The sequence below is a fragment of the Monodelphis domestica genome, chromosome 7 (genome assembly GCF_027887165.1).
Source record: "Monodelphis domestica isolate mMonDom1 chromosome 7, mMonDom1.pri, whole genome shotgun sequence".
In the NCBI taxonomy this organism is placed as follows: domain Eukaryota; kingdom Metazoa; phylum Chordata; class Mammalia; order Didelphimorphia; family Didelphidae; genus Monodelphis; species Monodelphis domestica.
In genome coordinates, this window is record NC_077233.1 from 67,580,512 (window position 1) to 67,599,621 (window position 19,110).

At 39.8% G+C, this 19,110-nt stretch overlaps 1 protein-coding gene across 23 annotated transcripts in view; it reads right to left on the minus strand.

Moving 5' to 3' along the window:
- Positions 1 to 862: 862 nt before the first annotated feature.
- Positions 863 to 19,110, minus strand: part of WNK2 (WNK lysine deficient protein kinase 2) — a 242,174-nt gene continuing 223,926 nt past the window's right edge. For 4 of the 23 annotated variants that reach the window (XM_056804805.1, XM_056804813.1, XM_056804807.1 and 1 more), the window contains 4 exons: positions 13,886 to 13,930; positions 11,970 to 12,220; positions 6,038 to 6,149; positions 863 to 1,101 (listed from right to left, as the gene is read on the minus strand). In XM_056804805.1, coding sequence (XP_056660783.1) covers positions 1,076 to 1,101; positions 6,038 to 6,149; positions 11,970 to 12,220; positions 13,886 to 13,930 — 434 coding nt within the window. In that variant the 3' untranslated portion in view covers positions 863 to 1,075. The other 19 variants (XM_016424555.2, XM_016424553.2, XM_016424551.2 and 16 more) reach the window with 11 other exon arrangements.

The window sequence follows — 19,110 nt, forward strand, 5'->3', positions numbered from 1 at the left end:
GAGGTGGGACTTGAACTTAGTTCAGAGCCAGTGAGGGTTGCCCATCTACAAGATGTAGGGTGAGTGTAAACGGGAGAATCTCCCCACCCAACTGCAAATTTATTTTTTGCTCTACAGCTGTCGGCCAGTCAGGTCATCTATCATAACACTGCTCAGTTGCCTCACTCAACACTACTAGAATGATGCTCAGCTTTTGGAAGAGAGGTTGTCCTTAGGAGTTATCCAAGATAAATGAATTTATCAAGACCACCTGAAAGTCTTCAGGTCACCCCTAATTAAAACAAGCCTAGGATGACTTCTCCTTTCATTTCCAGGGTTTTTCCACACTGGCAATGAATACCCCATCAGGTCTCAGAGGACATCTGCCCCTTATATCTCCATGGGCTCAGGACATCTCTAGAAAAAAAAAAATTCATGATTCCTTTCAAGAGTAGAGTCCAGCCTGCCTCCACAGTTAAGGAGTTAGACGCCTGCCAAGAGACCTAAAGCAAAAGTTGGGTTCTGTAATCTATACTTGGGAACTGAAGGATAAAATAGCTTTGTTTTTCCCAGAGGCCGACTGGCCCTTGGCCTGTGGCTTTGTTATGTATGTCTCAAGTCACTTATTAGTCCCATGTTTAGGTAGCCCAAGTGAGAATGCTCACTGGGTGATGTTGAAAAATTCTAATGAACTCTTTCAGGATGAGTAGTTATCTGTAGGACCCTAAATACTGAGGTTCTCTCCCCTAGCACAGAGCATCTTGGAAACTGTTTGGGCTCTAGTCCATGCTCTTGACTTTGCCTATTACTTCCTGATATCCCAACTGGCATCCCTGCCTGGAGGCCAAGAGTAATGAGAATTATCTTCAAAAAAACCAAAGTATTTTTCCCCCAAAATATTTTTTTATTCTTGCATAACATTTGTGTTTCCAATTGTGAATAAAAAAATTAGAAAGTAGTTACAAAACAGCATGGGATACACAAGGAGCAGGGTGCCTTACACACAGCAAGGCCAAATCACTTCCCATCTTCCCCTTCGTCCTCCTTAGATGAAGTGGGACCTGGCGCCTGGGACGCAAACTCAGCTGGCCTGGGGTCAGTCGGGCTTCGAATTCTCAGAATCTAGAAAACAAAACCGCCACAGCCAGTTACAGTCCTGACAACGTGCTGACCGCCCGATCTGTTTTGAAGGTGCCAGCCAGTCTTCTGGAAGCACCCAAGGGCTCTCCCATCAGCAGCTCAATGAACCACCACCACCACTGCCAACCACTGCCATCCTCTAGTGCACATTTCTAAATCAAATCAAACTTCCCTGGAGGAAAGAGGCTAGCCAGGGAAAGGAAGCAGAGGCAGATGGAAGAAAATAAGTAAATACGGATTTTTAAGCCTTTACTGATTATCTAAGTCTTGAATCTCTATCAGTCAGGGAATCAAAATGGAAAATGGTGACTCAAAGGCATCTAATGCATGTAATCCTGATTCTTGCCCTTCTAAGGCAAAGGAAAGTTCATGCCTTTCTCTTTCCCGTTAATGTGACACACAGGAAGAACAACAGAAGTAACTCCAGAGAGCCCATACAAAGTTTAGCAGAATACCAATCCTGACTCCAGGCAGAACCAAGCACAGGACCATCCCGGAAAGAAATTTAAGCAGCTTCCAAAGCAGGTGCATATGGATTATCCCTCAATAATACGCTTTTGGGGCTCTCCCCCCAGCAATTCAAATTAAATTTGAGGGTTGGAGCTTTCCTTAGTCTGTCAATTTAAGTAATTAAATAAGAACATTGTATTATTTTGCATTATCGGGATGCGACTAGATAGTAAGCAAGGAGACTTACTTCCCCCCAACCAATTTCTGCCCAGATATTTGCTTCCAAAGCAGGCTCTGGAAAGCATCAGAACACATATAACTTTCCCCACTGATCTATCCGTTTTGAGGCCACTTGAAGAAACCACTGCAGAAATAGCCAAGTGATAAAAGTTTGCTTCCCTGGGATTGGAAGTTTGAGTTTGTAAAGATACTCAGGTCCATTTCTGCCATACAAGAGCAGAGAAGACCTCCATTTAAAGGCAGCTGCCTCAGGGGCCTCAAGAAACTCAGGCAAAGTGGCCAGAACTGGATCGTTTATATCCTAACAATCAACCCAACCCTGGCACAGAAGTATCAGCCAGTTTCTGCACCACCCACTAGGCCAAACCTACCTTCACTTGTAGGAAAGGCCAGGCCCAACAGTGAAGCCTGACAAAAAATGCTGCTCCTCTCTGTCATCCGGTCAAAGATTGCCCTATAGAGTGCTTCCTGGCCTGGCAGAATGGCCGAGCACTCTACTATGGCCATGCTATGGCGGTAACCAACCCGTTACAGGGATAATAATCCCACTCTAGCTGATCAGTCATACAAAGTCATCCTGGGCAGACACTCTGCTTTTCTGGACATTCAGATCCTTTAAAAGGGTGGCCTTTTAAATTCCAGGGATTTCAGCCATCCTTCTACAATCTCAACTTGAATATCCAATGGAGTCTCTCCAGGATCCTAATCAGATAGTTTGTTTTAGGTTTGTAAGGTGAATGAAAGGTCTAATGGTAACAGTCTAAGGTGAAAAAAAAATCTCCATTTCCATCTTTCTTGAAGATGTGCTTTGTGAAGGGTTAGAAACCATTGCTGATGCACAATTCTAATATTTCCATTTTGCCCAAACATTTCCCAATAGTCTTCCATAGATGATAGCTAGGACAGAAGATGACTGACTCCTCATTTAACTACTTAAAGAAAAATCCAAAGTCATCCTCTATCCCTCTTCCCCATCACCCCCTTCTCCCCCATAATTCTAACAGTCAATCCACAACCTACAAAAGTGAATTTTTTTTGGAAAAAAATAACATAAAAGGAGACAAAACTCAAGTGATTACTTAAAGAAAAATCCAAAGTCATCCTCCATCCCTCTTCCCCATCACCCCCTTCTCCCCCATAATTCTAACAGTCAATCCACAACCTACAAAAGTGAATTTTTTTTGGAAAAAAATAACATAAAAGGAGACAAAACTCAAGTGATTACTTTAAAGAAAAATCCAAAGTCATCCTCCATCCCTCTTCCCCATCATCCCCTTCTCCCCCATAATTCTAACAGTCAATCCACAACCTACAAAAGTGAATTTTTTTTGGAAAAAAATAACATAAAAGGAGACAAAACTCAAGTGATTACGGCTCGCCCCACCACACACACCCATGCAGGTAGACAGACACATTTTCTCCTCCCCTCCCCTCTAAAATTTTCAGTCTTACAACAGGTAGCCTAGAAGAATCCTGGGACACCTTCAGAATGGAAAGTGTATTCAAAGCATATTTCCTTAGCCCAGCCCCCACAGAGATTCTAACTCATGTTGGTCTCTACGTCTTCCCTGACAGATTTGAGCACGTATGTTGGTTCAGGGAGTTGCCTACCTAGAAAGGAATCTTACTTTCAGTTTTACTGATGGTCTGTTCAGTATCCAGCCTCACCCATGTGGGATGGAAGTTTTTGCCTAAAGTTGAGTAACACCCTAAACCTTGGAATGCCTGTGAGTCACAGATTCCATTAAAATGGCCTTGAACAGGTTAAGGAAAAAAGTATTTCTAAATACCAGCATCCAGATAGCAAAAAACTACGAGACCAGTAGAGGCTCTGGTGGGACTCGGTCACAAGTCATCTGGGTGGATGGAATTATTTCTTTGGTTTTTTAGGGGGCAGGGGAAAAGAAAAAGATGTTTTCACACTGTTTTCAAGCACAAAATGTTTATTTTTCTCCTTAATATATACAATCTCTTGGGGATTTTGTTCCACTGACTGTCTGTGTACAAGGATGGAACTAACAGGCATTAGTGACTCCAGACAGTTCCAATGCAAGCTCAAAGAGGAATGAGGGGTGAGGGGGGAGATGAGAACAGTCTCCTAATGTTTGCTCATGAAGCATACAGACATGAATCTAAAAACAAACAAATCAAATATACATGTTACAGAGAACAGAAATCTCTTACTACAGTCAGTATTTTGCCCAGGCAGAAGACTCTGCCTAATTGTCTATAAAATTCAATTCTAACTGAATTGATGGAATAATATATTCTCAAAGGGTACAAACCAAATAATTTAGACAGTTCTAAGAATGCTCCAAAGTACAATAGAATGACACAGTTCCCATGTTTGGCAGCACAGGGTATTCTGCTTTCCAGCAGGAAGAGAACAGTGTGCCTTCAGCGTTCCACCTCGGAAAGTTTCCTTATCCCATGCCCAGACTGAGCCCCGTCTAGGTCGAGCTGTCTACGGAAAGGAAACTTGCCATAGACATAGTGGCTTTATATTGGTCACCCGCAGAGTGTAAGACTTCGGAGGTGATGGAGAGTCCATGGACCATAACAGGGACCAAACTGGGGTGGGGTTTGGGGTTCAGGGAGGGAAGGGTGAAGGTGCTCCCGTTCTGCATTGCAAAGACAGAAAGAAAAAGCCTGCAGCAGGAGCTGGTCAGGTAACATTGTTCTGATAGATCTGTTGGTCAGAAGGCAAATAGTAGAGATGCTTTAAATACCGTCCCTGCTGCCTTCGATTCAGTTTGCTCCTCAGAGAGTAGCACCATAGGCCTAATGGAAGACAGAAACTTGTAGGAGGGCTGTCTGCATTCTCAGAGTGGGCTGGAAGGCCACTTACAATGGTGTCTTTTCTTGCCTTGCACCGATAAAGCATGTGCGGATTTCAAATCAAACTGTCTTATGCATGCCCTTTTGGTTAAAGTGTGGCAAAATTTGGATACTTAACTTGGGAAAGAGAAGAAAACATTTTCTATCAGGTCCCTGTTAACAGAAAGAAGTCTCCACCTGCATGTACCACTTTATACCAAAAGGCCAGTTACTGGATAGACTCACGCTGGCCAAAGTTATCATCTGGCTTTCTGTACAATTCACTCACAGCTTTCCTTGAAGAATACTTAAAAAAAAAAAGATTCTGTCTTCTCTTTCTCATGACATAAACTCAAAAGAGGTTTATTTTTTTCTACCATCAACCAAATGTCAACCTAACATTTGCAACCCTTTGATAGTCAAAATTATCTTCTCATTAAGATGAAAGAAAATAGCACATTTACAGTAGAAAACCAAAAACATGACCACAAGCTTCAATTTCAACGTGTGTAAATTCTGCATATCTTTTCAACTTAAAATAGGGAAATCAGTTTTGAACTCACAAACTATAAATAAAATACACCTTTCTGATATATATGTATATATATATATATTTCTATATATAGATATATTTTACATCTCTTTCCAGTAAGGAACTGAAAAGTCAAGATTCAAGGCACTCAAATACTCCTGCAGGATTAATACAATATTGTCAATCACCAAATCAAGTACAGGAAGTTATTTGTGTTTTGAAGATCGCAAGTATAAACCACAATCACAACAATGGAGAATAAAGTCTTAACAGTGAAGTATGCAAATATTGTCATGAACAAACCCATTCTTGGGATATGGCTGTGGTGGGTTCTACCAGGCTGGCTGTGGATGTAGCTGAAGCCACCAAAGCTGCACAGACAAATAGCATCCCCAGGCTCAATACTCTCTTGGAAGCACGGGAGAGAAAGAGAGAGAGAGAAAGAGAGGGAGAAACAGAGAGAGAAAGAGAGAGAAAGAGAGAGAAAGAGAGAGAGAGGGAGAAACAGAGAGAGAAAGAGAGGGAGAAACAGAGAGAGAAAGAGAGAAGGAGAGAAAGAGAGAGAAAGAGAGAAAGAAAAAGACAGAGACTTGTGTGTGTGTGTTAAGAGAACATCCTGTTTTATAGGGAGGTCAGAAAGCTATGTAATTCTCAGCTTGGGGCTGCGTGAGTCGGCAGCAGGTTGCTGTAGGTATACGGGGAACAACTGCAAGCCCGTTTTGCCCAAGCCTGGAAACCGTGCAAGGTTCTGCCCTCCTCTAATCCCAGGCTGGCCCAGTGTGTCTGGCCACTGAGCACCATACACAGGTGCTGGGAACATTCCTCCATATGGACATGGAGGTATCACATAAGGTGGGACCAGGCCAGAAAGGGGAGTACCTGTCATAGGCATTGGCAGGGCTGGAGTGACTCCGGGAATTAATGTAGCTGACACAGGGCCAGGCACCGGAACAAGATATTGTTTCCCCACTCCTGTTCTGACTGAATTAACCTACAAAACACAAAGACACGCAGAAGGATTATGCTTAGGTTGACTGGCCAGGGTCAACACAATAGGTTTGCTTCAATGCTGGGAAGTCTTTAGGAACCTGCCAGGCAGACAGCTCTGTCCCTAAGAGAAAGCAGTCATTGAACCATGCTTAGAATCTGGTGCCTTCTAATGATTCAGCCACTCAACCAGGACTTGGGGTTGAGGAGTAGGGAACAAGAACCATCACACCATCCTTTTCCTCTTAACTCATAAGTTACTCATAAGCCTGTTCAGGAATTTCAAGAGAGCTTCTCCAGGGATTTTAAGAAGCTAACTATTTCACCTGAAATGTCCAGGATCTTTATTCTCAAGGAGGAGAACCAAGAAAGTTCTATTAGTGTCAAGTCTAATCTCCATTGTTGGCCAACAGTTCTCTGAACACAAAAGGTTAACTTAAAGGTCTCTCCCACACAAAGGGCCTCAAGTCTGAAGGCCAATTCAACCACAAAAAAGGGGATGACCTTCCAGTTTAAAAAGTTACCCAAAGAATTTTGTCACCTGACTCAGATGTTGATGCAAAAGTTTTAAAGTTTCTGCAAAATCCTATCATTTTGGGTTCAGGAGATAAGAAAGCACCTCAAGTTAACAGAACAGAATGAACCAGCCAACCCCATGTTCTAGAATAACCTTAGGGCATTTGTGGTGGGTTGTAGATGGTCTTGACACACACACAAAAAAAACAAAAACCCTGACTCTTATGTACACTTAAAATTGAATGGTTTAGTCATCCAGCTGTGTGTCAGTGAGTTACAAAGCACCACTTGACTGCTTTTGGAGAACTACTTTATTTGAGCTTAATATTGGAAACTAGCTTAGAGATCAGCCATAAGATGGCTGGGTGTATGTGTGTGTTCTGTAAAAGCTATACCCCTAATTTATAATGACCAAAGGAGATGAACAGACTATCTCAAGGGAAGAAGCCCTAAGCTATCAACAGCAACAACATGCCCCAAATCATTAACAATTAAGGAAATACAAATTAAGCAGCTCTGAGGTTCTACCTCACATCCATAAGAGTGAGGAAAAAGGGAACATGACAAATGTATTGTGCCTGCAGGAAAACAGGCAAAGGAGATCAAAAAAGAAGAAAAGGTATAACTCTTTTTGTACTGGAAAAGAACCAGAAACTAAGGAGGTGTCCATCATTTGGGGGAATGACCAAACAAATTACAGCATATGAATATAATGAAATACTATTGTGCTACTATAAGAAACAATTTAAGAAATGGTTTCAGAGCATCTGGGGAAGAACTCTATGAAATGATATAGCATTAAGTGATTAGAACCAGGAAAACAATAAAATGACTTTAATGTCAACATTATAAAAATATACTTTTGAAAGGCTCTAATCAACACAATGATCAATCACAATTTTAGAGGAACTATAAGAGACCTCACAGAGAGGTGATGAATTTGATATAGAATAAAATTTTATTGTAACCAAACATAATGTTTGTTCAGTTGTTAAGTTCAAAAAGCATTTATGCCCTTATTGTATTCCAGGCATTGGAGACAGAAAGACAAAATTAAAGCTGTCCCTACCCTCAAAGACCTTGTAGTCTACTTTAGCCTATGACAGTGCATACACAAATGATTTCTGTACAGAGTCAATATGGGAAGTTGTTTTGCTTCACTACAGATATTTATTACAAAGGGCTTGTGTTTGTTATGAGGGAGGAGAGAGAATGAGAACGAACCCTTTTTAGTTGAAAAAATTTTTTTTAAATTTTACTAAAAAAATTTTTAGCCAAAGTTCTGGTTTATATGGGAGGAACTGGTCATGTGAGACATAAAAATCTCCATTTAATTATGTCTTCTGAAGTCCACCTTGGCCAAAAGCCACCTCTGAAATAAAACCAAATTCACAGACCCCAAGTTAAGGAACTTGGTTCCACCACTTTATAGGAGAAAAGTCAAGTAATGGATATGACACTCAAGTGTAAATAACCCATATGTCCTCAGAGAGGGTCATGGACTATTCATTTTCTTAAAACAAACAAAGCCAAAGGGCTGCCAAATGAGGACATTACAGGCAGCATTAAAAATGAGGTATGGCCATTTAGTCAGTAGAGGGTAAGATATTTTGGGGTAGAAATAAGAATCACTCAACTATTGAAATTTCTGCACCCCATCCCCCAGCATAGGCACCCAATGCTGATTCCATGGCCTTTTTGGATTTTTTTTCTTCCTTCTGAACCTACTGGTTTTTTTTTTATCAACTCCATGATTTTTCACAAGGGAACATAAAGTAACAACTCTGAGTATTGTTTGTCCACATGGATTGTTTTCAAGTCAGGCATTGTCTTGTACTGAAGTGGCAGTAAACTGGAACACATGTTCAAAGAAGGGCTCTAAGAAAAAGTGTTCTTATTGGTGGAGAACCTGATTTCATACCATATTCCAATAGCTTTTCCCACATCCATCTAATACTCTGAATGGCCCAAGAGTTAGACTGGCTTCCCTGTAAAGCTGTGATTGGGGAATGTGTTCAGGATGAAAATTAGAGATGGATATGGACTTTAGTCCAAGAATACCTGAAAAGTCCATTATTAAAACTTACAATTTTTTCTTCTTCTCCTTCTAGTCCTTCTATATAGTCTATTCTATAGAATCTTTTGAAAGGAAAATGATTCAGAACCTTCAGATGTGTATGTGGATCATCCAAACATTTAATTTTTTTCTAGCTCAAGATTTTTCAAGGTTTTATATATTAGTCATACTCCTAACTAAATTGTAAGCCCTTGAGGAAAGGGACTGTATTTTATATTTCTATATCAGCCACAGTGCTAAATCACAGTTTGAATACAAAGTAGGATCTTAAAATACCTGCTGATGGCTCAAGGGAGCCATAGTGAATAATGTGGACATATGTTATTGACCTGTCCTATCTCAAATGTTCCCATTTCTTGGAGTAGGAGGAAAAGTAATGGTGATGATAGTTGTTATTATCTAACAACATGGCTGGACTCTTTCTGTCTTCTTCTTAGATGATCTTTGGGGCAGTAGATAATAGAGAATGCCTTAAGGACTTCCTGGTTCTCTTTGAGTGACAAAAATAAGCACACAACCCTGGCAAAAGACTAAAAATTTACTTTAGAGTTAGAATTCAGCAAGATATAAAGATTTGAGCCCAGGTATTGAGAAAATTACTTTTTTAGGTAAACTGAAGCAGTATTTTGCCAAAGTCCTGGGATTTACTAATAGAATAGCTCCAGTACAGAGAAATTATTTTCAACATCTGACTTGATACTCTTTTTGCTGGTTTCTTGATCTCTCTACCTTTCCTTCAGGCTCAAACCTTGACTTTGAATTTAGTATTGACTCTTCTGCACTCTTATCTGTTCAGTCTCTGATTTTCCTTCCTTTGAAATGCTGAATCTCTCTCTCTCTCCTCCTTTCTTTTCATAACAGCCACCAGGTCCAGGGCCTCCTCACTTTGTGCCTGGAAGTTGATATGTCACCATCCCACCCTTAGCACACTGGTCCTCCTTGTGACACAGATTAAGGTGTAAGAGAAGACTCTTGCCTTTTCAGTTCAATCACTGCAGGAGTTTTTCAGAAAGTGCTTTTACTAAGAAAATAAGTAAAAACAAAACAAGGAAATATACAAAAAAGTATGGAAATGAATCTGCTGAACATGAATTTCAGACTCAAGCTTACATGAAGAAACAGTTTATGGTTTATGGGGCAGTCTCTAGGTGCCTGCTCTTAACTTTCTTTTTTGTCTTTTTAAATGCTCTTTACTTTCACTTCCTTCCCGAAAACTCTCTTCAGAGAAGGAGACTTGGGCAGAAGCAATGGTCATATCCTCTAGTCAGGTCATACTTTTAAAAAAACGCAATTTTATTGTTATAATTTTTTTTATGTCACCTAAATTACTCCTGGCTAGGTGATCTTATCCAGAGAGGTCAGCATCTATCCACCAAAAGGGGTTTTGGTTGCCTCTTATGAAAGACTGGGAGTCATCACTTCACATTTATATTGGACAAATAATAATTTTAAAATCCTATTAGAAAAATCAAGAGATTTCTTGATCTTACTACCTTAAAACCAAATAGGAAACACTCTCTTTTGAGTTCCTAAGATCAAGTTCTAAAATATTTTTAGATCCAATTAACTTTTCTCTTTCCATAGATCATTGCTTGCCACTCTCCTTTAGGCAAGCATCTTCTTGCCTAAAGACAGGATAACTGATGAGTTTGGTGGAGGAATTGTGTGGGGAGGGTTACCCCATCTACTTGTGGATGAATGGAAAAGGTCAGTATACTTTGGAAGAGCTGCTGGCTTTTGAAATGAGCCCACTTTCCAAATACACATAGTCTCTTTTACAGGATTCCCCAAAGGGTTGAGGAGACAAAGGAGGGATAAGCTGGAGAACTTATCAAGATACTCTGGGCATCAAGGATGGCTTTTCAATGATAATTCTAATTGTAAGAGGAAACATAAGTGGGTCTCACTGCATCTGGCAAATGAAGTCAATTAACCATTCATGTATCTATTATAGTACCCTTAAAGAATCAGAAAAACAAACCCTCATGTTTATCATCCATTGTAAAGGCTATTCACATACAGAACAATATACTAAAGTGACCTTTCTTTTGCTTGGATTTGCTTGGATGTTTTGGATGGGTTGGGGCAGAGGATGGATGAATAAAATACTTCTTGAGCTAATTAGTAACATGCATAACCCCTACCCATACTTATTGCCCAGGAAGAAGGGAGAGAATTATTCTCCATTCAGGGTGTGGAAATTGAATGGTGAAGGTGGGGGGTTGGGGGGAAGAGAATCTATGTAAATGGACAATGTTAACCTTAGAGTGAACCCACTTTGGAGTCACAACCAGAAACTATTACTGAAGCTAAGCCATTGCTATTCACACTAAGCTGTGTTATCTTAACCCAAGAGGGAAGCACATTGGGCAAAAAAGGTTGATAGAAGATACACCATCTTGGGCTTTTTCTTCACCAAGTTCAGGCTTAATCCCTGAAGTGTGATTCTTGAAGGCTCACCCCTAGAATGTAAGCTCCTTGGGATGAGACTTTTTCTTGTCTCTGTATCTAAAGTGTCTTGCACATGATGGGTGCTTAATAAAAGATTACTGATTGGAATCTTTGGGGATAAAATTTCCTTGAACCTGATTTTTTCTAGATGTGCTACATAAACAGGTCTTTCATGATACATTGGACTAAAATGGGAGAGAAGGACAGAAGGAAGATAGCAGAGATGTATATAGTAGCCAACGGTTCCTGCAAATGATTGTTGTAAATGTTTATCAGCGCGGAAGCTCAATATATTTTAAAATTTAAGCAATGCTGAGAATTACATGTAGCCAGGAAAAGAAGAACTTTGGGCCACTAAAGGTCACTTGGTTTGCAGACCACACAGATCTGAAGTCACAGAATCATAGAAGTCAAAGGGATTTCATAGGAGTCAAGTTCTTTCATGAACAGGTCATGCAGTAGAACTAATGGAAATCATGGTCTAGAGAGGTTGAGCAGGTTAAGCAAAATTAATTATACATCAGCAAACACTCTCAGGAATTGGAATAGGTTAGCATTATGCAAGCAAGAGATTACAAATGACAGCATATCTTAGAGAATTGGTTTCAGAGACATAGGACACCACCGTGCAGTTCTCTGCAACCCAGTGAGGTGGATGCCATTCAATAAGAAGGCATCACTACTTTCTAAGACCCGTTCCAGACAAGAACAGGCTCTCCCTTGGCCCTCTGACCCCTTGCCACATTGTCTTCCCCAAAGACCACCACTTACGCCACGTGCCTCGTTTTGTGCCTGGGCAGGGTTTGCGCGGGGTTCCATATCTTGCCTTTTCTGGTTCTGTTTCAGTTGGTTTAGGGAAGGTTTTGTCTGAGCAGCTCCCACGGTTTTGCTTGTCCATTCATCCACTAGCTTGTGCAAATCATCCGTGAACGTTCCTTTTTTGTTGTTGCTATTATTGACTTGTGCCTGGACTTGCAGAGTGGCTGGGGGCACTGGCTCAGGACCTGTTACCAGACTGGTGGTAGAAGATCCTAGGAAATCACACACAAGGCAGGATTAATTATAAGGCATCTGACATAAGGCCTTTTGCTGCTCAAAATTATTTTTGAACATGACTGCACTGGAGAACATCTTTGCTTCAAGAGTTGGTCTGGAGAAAGAGGACCTTTTCAAGATTTTAAAATCTGATCACTGCTATTTCCCACATTTTGCCAATCATTAAATTCTGTGCTGCTGGAGCACTTCCATAGGTCTCCCTCTCTGGGAATGTGGTATCAAGTGTCAGCACTTAGAAAGACAGCAATGACAAATAGCTTGGCCATTCTTATAGCAGCCTTTCCAATTTGCTTTTATGAACGGCACCCATCTGTTCTACCAGAAGCACCTCATCACCATGGCTCAGTGCTCTTGGTGCACAGAGGGAGTACGATACCAAATTCCCAAGTTTGGTTAATAGAATGGAAACAGCACAGAACTCGTAGTTTGGAGTGAATAAAGGAAGAACATCGCAACAACATTCACATGTGATTTTTTTTTTAAGTCCAGTAAGTTGCAATTCCTTGGTGGTTCTAATTAACTTGAAATGTATTAAGAAGGCAATTGGAGGTAGAAGTTTAGCTTCTTTTAGGGTAGGTTGGTATGTGGGAACACTTTGGAGGGTTTTAAGCCAAGGGAGTAACATACTTTTGTTGTGAGCTGGCTGGGAAGCTTTCCACAAACATGAGACTTGGATGCATTAAAGCAGGTAGAAGGAAGACTGTTTCAGTGCCTGGGGAAATACTTTGCACTGTCATAGGCTAAAGTAGACTACAACGTCTTTGAGGGTAGGGACAGCTTTAATTTTGTCTTTCTGTCTCCAATGCCTGGAATACAACAAGGGCATAAATGCTTTTTGAACTTAAGAACTGGACAAACATTATGTTTGGTTACAATAAAATTTTAAAAAATTCTTGGCAGGTAATTTCAGATCTAAAATTCTAGATAAGTCAAATGAAAAAGGTTGTACTCTGATTGTGAACTTAATAATTTTTAACAAATTAGTTCAAAGAAAATTGAAGTGAACATTTTCAAAGTGATTTAACCAGAGACCATCTCTTCAAACAAATGGTTCAGAAACACAATGCACTATATGAGGTTATTTTAGTAATTAGCAATGAACAAGCATGGACACAGAGTCTACTTCTAATAGGAATTTTTCAACCAATGGCTGAAAAAGTAAACCAGGTAAACCGGTAACCCATTCAGTCCTAGACATTGTTCCTCTTGCAAATACTTTTAGGGGAATATTCATTCATGTGAATGGGGAAAAGGAGCCAATGAGTTATTAGTAACTAATGGATCAGGGGAAAAAAGGAGCTCCTGAAGTAACTTTGGTAACATGACACAAATAGCAGCAGGGATGAAGGAGCATGAAGCTGGAATGAGGTGAGAGCAGAAATGTTGCTATACCAAAGCTGTAAGGATGACTTGGACACAAACAGAGCAGCCACTTCCATGGAAATTAACAGCCAAGTTTATTTGACAGGAATCTCAAATCACAGACATGGCTGTCTGTCTACTCATTCACTCACACAATGCCCAGCCAGCACCATTTTTGCAAGAACATCAATGAAATCCTAATGGTAGAGCCAACAGAGGAAATTAGCCCATGCAATGGAGAAAACATGAAAAGGGGGTGAAAAAAATCAGATAATTACTACTACTGTGCTCTTTGCCTAGGCATAGACGTTTCAGGGTGGACCCTACAAGGTAAAACAATACAAGACACACAGAGTTAGGCAGGACAGTGTACTTCTGCTGTACAAGCTACTGTATGTTCAAGCAAAGGTCATCATTATGCAAGGAAGAGCAGACAAAAAGTCAGCAGTTCAGAGAGAAGAGAAAACCTCAATTAACTGGGCATCCCAAACCCATGTTAGTGTGCAGGTTAACAAATGTTTTACCGAGCACATCCACATGCCAAGAATAATATTGAAAAGCTTCAAGTATGATTATGATTTTGACTTTGTGTATGGAAACCCAATATCTCTAGATGTGTACAAAAAAAAAATCCCCATGGCTTTCCAATACAAGCACTTGGCTCTCCGCTCTGATTAAGCACAAAAAGCGGTTCAAAATTGGTTACAAGAGCTTATAAGGCAAAGGGGAGCTAGCCAGCAGTTGGTTAACTGGCAGTAAAGGCCAAATCCAAAGTTTCACAAGTCCAAAAAGATACATTGTTCTGTAGGTCTGAGGCCAATTTGGAAAATATTCTAATATCTGAGCTTCAAAGAGGTTTGAATATTCTGAATCCAGTGGCAAAATACCACTGCAACAAAAATAGCCCATTCTTAGTTCAAAGGGCAAAAATTCATCTGGAACCATGTTTTAAACCAAGTTTTGTGACACATATTCCCAAAACTCTTATAGTTCTCTTCCTTCAATATTGAGAGAATGGGTAGGGTGAAGAAGATAACTTTCTTTTCACAACTACTTTCCTAATTAATTAGAGGACCACTAAGATGCCTTCCTAATGGTAGCCATCTTCTTCCTTTTATTTTTTACTTAAAAATTGCCCAAGTTGTGGATAGGAGAAGTTAAAAAGTAAATTTTATTACACAAGAGTTGGGGATGGGAATGTGGGGAAAGGATGTTCCCCTCTTCACAAATAAGTAGGAGTTAAAAGCAATAAGTCAATTGTGGAACAGATTTCTGTGTAAGAACAAAGCACAACCTTTACTTTTTTCTTGCAAGATAGGAGCACATAGCAATTAGTTCAAAGGAATTAATTCTAGATCCTGCCTTACTTCAGTTTCAATATCATTTGTTTATAAGATGCTGAAGGGATGTTTTTTGAGGATTTACTACTACTTAGATCAGTCATTATTATTATTATTATATTAAAATTATCTAAAACATCACTGAGAAATGACTCATTTTAAAACTCCTTGAAAGGAGTTGCTCAGAAACCATTTAACATAGCTTGTTATTATCCCTAAAGAGGATACAGGGAGAAAATTTCTTACTTTAGTGAGTGTCTAAGGGACTTCCCCTAAAGTTACTCAACTAGATTAATGGTACAGCTAAAATTGAAAACCTAATCCCTTCTTTACATTCCAGAAACAAACCCTCTCTTAGGTTTCTGGCATGAAATCCATTTAAACCAATCCATCTAAAATCATAGCCCAGTTATAAGATATCATAATGGGATGCTCTAAAATCGTACACAATGAGGATATCTTCTTAGAGCATGTTGACAGGCCTTTTAAACTACAAACTGGTATGTCCTACACTGCCATTCCTCTCCAATGCCAGAAAGTTACTTTGTCCTTAGCTGAAAATGAAGATATAATTTCTTTAGTTTCTGAAAATCGTAGCTCCAAGGAAGGACCCTTTAAAAAAAAATTCACACAAACTTCATGACAAAGTTTACCTTTTTGTTATTATCCAGAGGATTTTTGTTTACTCTTCTTGAACTCAAGTCCAGGCCCTGAGGGGGTCCAAACTTGAAATATAGGTGAAGAACGTAGATTGCAGAAAATGATTGCATATTGGGAAGAAGTCAGAGAGGCCAATCTGTTATCTTCCCTCCCCTCTCCCCCTGAACCCTTACCTTCTGTCTTAGAATAAATACTGTGTATTGGTTCCAAGGCAGAAGAGTGATAGGGGATAGGCAATGGGGGTCAAGTGACTTGCCCAGAATCACACAGCTAGGAAGTGTCTGAGGTCATATTTGAACCCAGGACTTCCCATCTCTAGACTTGGCTCTCAATCCACTGAGCCACCCAACTGCCCCCATGTTATCTTCTTTAGTCTCACTTTTAATTTACCAACTTCAAAATGATCATGCTACAGATCCCACAACAGGCTGATGTAGGGCCATGAGATTCTCCAAAGAACCCCTAAACCACAGATCTCCTTTCTTGGACCCTCTTCCAATGACATAGCTCAACGGACACTATGATAAGACTAGTACCACTCTGAAAAAATGTTGCTCAAGGGGCTAATTTTTAAGATAACCCACTCAGTCCTAACTTGAGTTGGTATATACACCACACTATAGTTCTCCAATTAGACTGTATGTAACATGTACATAGGAAAACCATATATTATCTAAAATTTGGGGAAGACTCCAATGTGTGATTCAGTGCTCACTGTATGGGGTATTTAATATGTGTTTAGTAAGTGAAATGCACTGTACAATTTTTTCTTTATTATGTCATGGCTGTAACTAAGTTAGTAATCAATTTGGGCCAAAAACAGAAATCATTCTATCTTCTCATTTGAGACAATCAAACAACCATTTATTAAGGGCTTCCAAGGCACTGTGCTGGGCACTGGGGATACAAAGACGAATGATAACAAGACTTGACTTCAGTTGAACATCTTACCCACTTACACATCAGTGCTGTCTCCAGAGTTCCTTTATTCCATAATTAGATAGTAGCGGATGTATCTACTACTCCTTTCTTATAATGGAAACAAGTCCTAGATCAAAGACGGTTCAAGGAATTCACATAGTTGTCATCATTATTACTACAAAATTATATGGATGAGAAAAAAAAATTCCTGCTTTAAAGACACTGAAATAGAATTTGGCACAAGTTCCAAATGAACACTCAGGGAGATGAAATCACATTTCAACAATGAACATTCTGCAAAGAACAAATATCTAAACATACAGAAGAACAAACCTGGAGAACCAGAAAGAGTTAATTGCTTCTGGCTAGTGTGAACATATTAGGGGAAGTCCAAGAAATTATTTATCGTTTTCAAATATGTCATGCAAAAAAAAAATGGCACATTCATCTACAAGTAGAGCAGTGTAGGGGATTTTGCTTTCTTTCCTATCATTGAATGGAGCTTGTATTTAGGAAAAGCAAACCTTGTCTGTGGGGAGTTTAGGTCAGGTGTCTTTCAAAGGATGTGAGACTAGTTTCTTTTTTTTTTTTTGTGAGGGGTGGGATGGGCTGGGGTGGATGGAAGAAGAAAACCTGCGTGATTCACCCTTAAACCAATAGAAGGATTAGGCATCTGAAACCTTTTTTAAAAGCAGGTACGCCTTTACGGTTCTGGGAATGTCCTATTACTGAGCAATGAGGCTGCGGAGTCCTGAGGCAGACATACACAGCTGGACACAAAAACATGGAGACATAAGCCACAGGACAGGTGACATTAGTCTTGCTTGCAGAGAAAAGCAGAGGTCATGCGCATCTCCTCATTATCCTCAGTTGAACACACAGGTAACAACACAGTGAGTGGCATCACTTCCAACAGATTCACGTGCTTGAGACATCCACATGACAAGTGTTAAGACAGATCGATACAAAACAAAACTAGATACAGCCTAGTTAGGAGGAAAATAAGTGCTTTTTCTTTCGTGGCATATAAGACCAGTTTCATTATTTTATCATCACACTATAGATGAGTAAACACAGCTCTGGACAAAGAGAGCCAAATTCACAATGAAAGTCTAGACATTGGAATACTCTTCTCCTGGTAAGCTCCACCAGCCACCTCCATCCAGCCATCATGCCTTCTCCATCTCTAGCTTAGACTATTCTAATAACTATATAGATAGTATTCTTCTCTTTAGACTTCCTCCTTTATAATCAATTTCACACTTTGTCAGATAATCTTTTTAAGACAAAAGTTGTATTTTCTTGCTCAGTGCTTTGATTGCCTTAAGGATAATGTTTCAAACGTTTTAGCCAAAATTCAAAGCCCTCTACAAAATTTAGCTCACAAAGACTTGATCTAATCATGTTAATACTCTTCTTAGATTGAGAATATGGTTTGCTTAATATCTTGCCTCTCTATTCACTTGTTTGTGCTACACAATCTTCCTAGAATATTCTAAACATTTTCTACCTACCTGAATGATCTCCAGTGCACAGCTTATGCCTCTTGCCATTGTTCTTGAGGGCAGGGGCCACCTCATATTTCCTATTCTCCTGCCTTGGCCTCTGGGCAGAGGAATAGGCACTGGAGAGGTGCTTAAAAAAAGTCTAGTAGTAAATAAACCCCTAAACATCCTGGAGTTAATAGCTCAGAGTAAATCCTATTAATTAGATCATGTTAAATGCGAATAGTTTAGATATTTTAAGAAAGGCAGTGCTGGATTAAAGGCAATATATTATACTACTGGAGGTTCCAACCTTCTTTGTGCCATGGATCCCTTTGGCACTATGGTAAAACCTATGAATCTTTTCTTCCACATAAATTAAATAGCATTACAAAGGAAATAAATGATATTGAAATATAGGCATAAAAATAATTAATAAACAAATGTATGTACCTTAGATTAAAAAAAAAAACTACTAGAAGAGATAGAAGCTGGCCTTTGAGTCAGGAAAACCTTGCTTTGAGACCTTCTTATGATGTATATTGGATGTATGACTCCTGGGCAAGGCATTTAGAGATCTAGATAGCTCCTATAGCTCTGGGCAACTTTCTAAGGCTCTAGTTTGGGAGGAAGGTGCTGACCTGTACTGATAAGAGTGAATCTCCTCATCTTGGGAGTTCCCCATTCCAATGAAATCACAGGTCCAGTCCCTAAGTCCTATAAAGCCCTGCACAGTACTGAGAGGATCAGCCTTGAAGTCAGGATGACCTGAATTCAAGTCTTGCCTTGAACCTACTAGCTCTATGATCAAAGACTAGCCACTTACACCTATAGGACCTCTAAGGTGAAGCTTTCTGAGCCTCACTGTAAAGAAGTCTTCATTTACGAGGTGACTCCTGGGATTGTTATGAAGGTCAAGGGATGAAGCTGAAGGAATGTCCTTTTAGGAACAATGACAATAATAAAACCAACCTGAGATAAATTGACTAACAAAAATAACCTGGATAGCCTGAGTGGGAGGCTACGAAACTGTTAACCTGACTGTTGTCTTTCCATCCAATGCTCTGTTTCTTGCTTATCACACTGAAGAAAAATGGA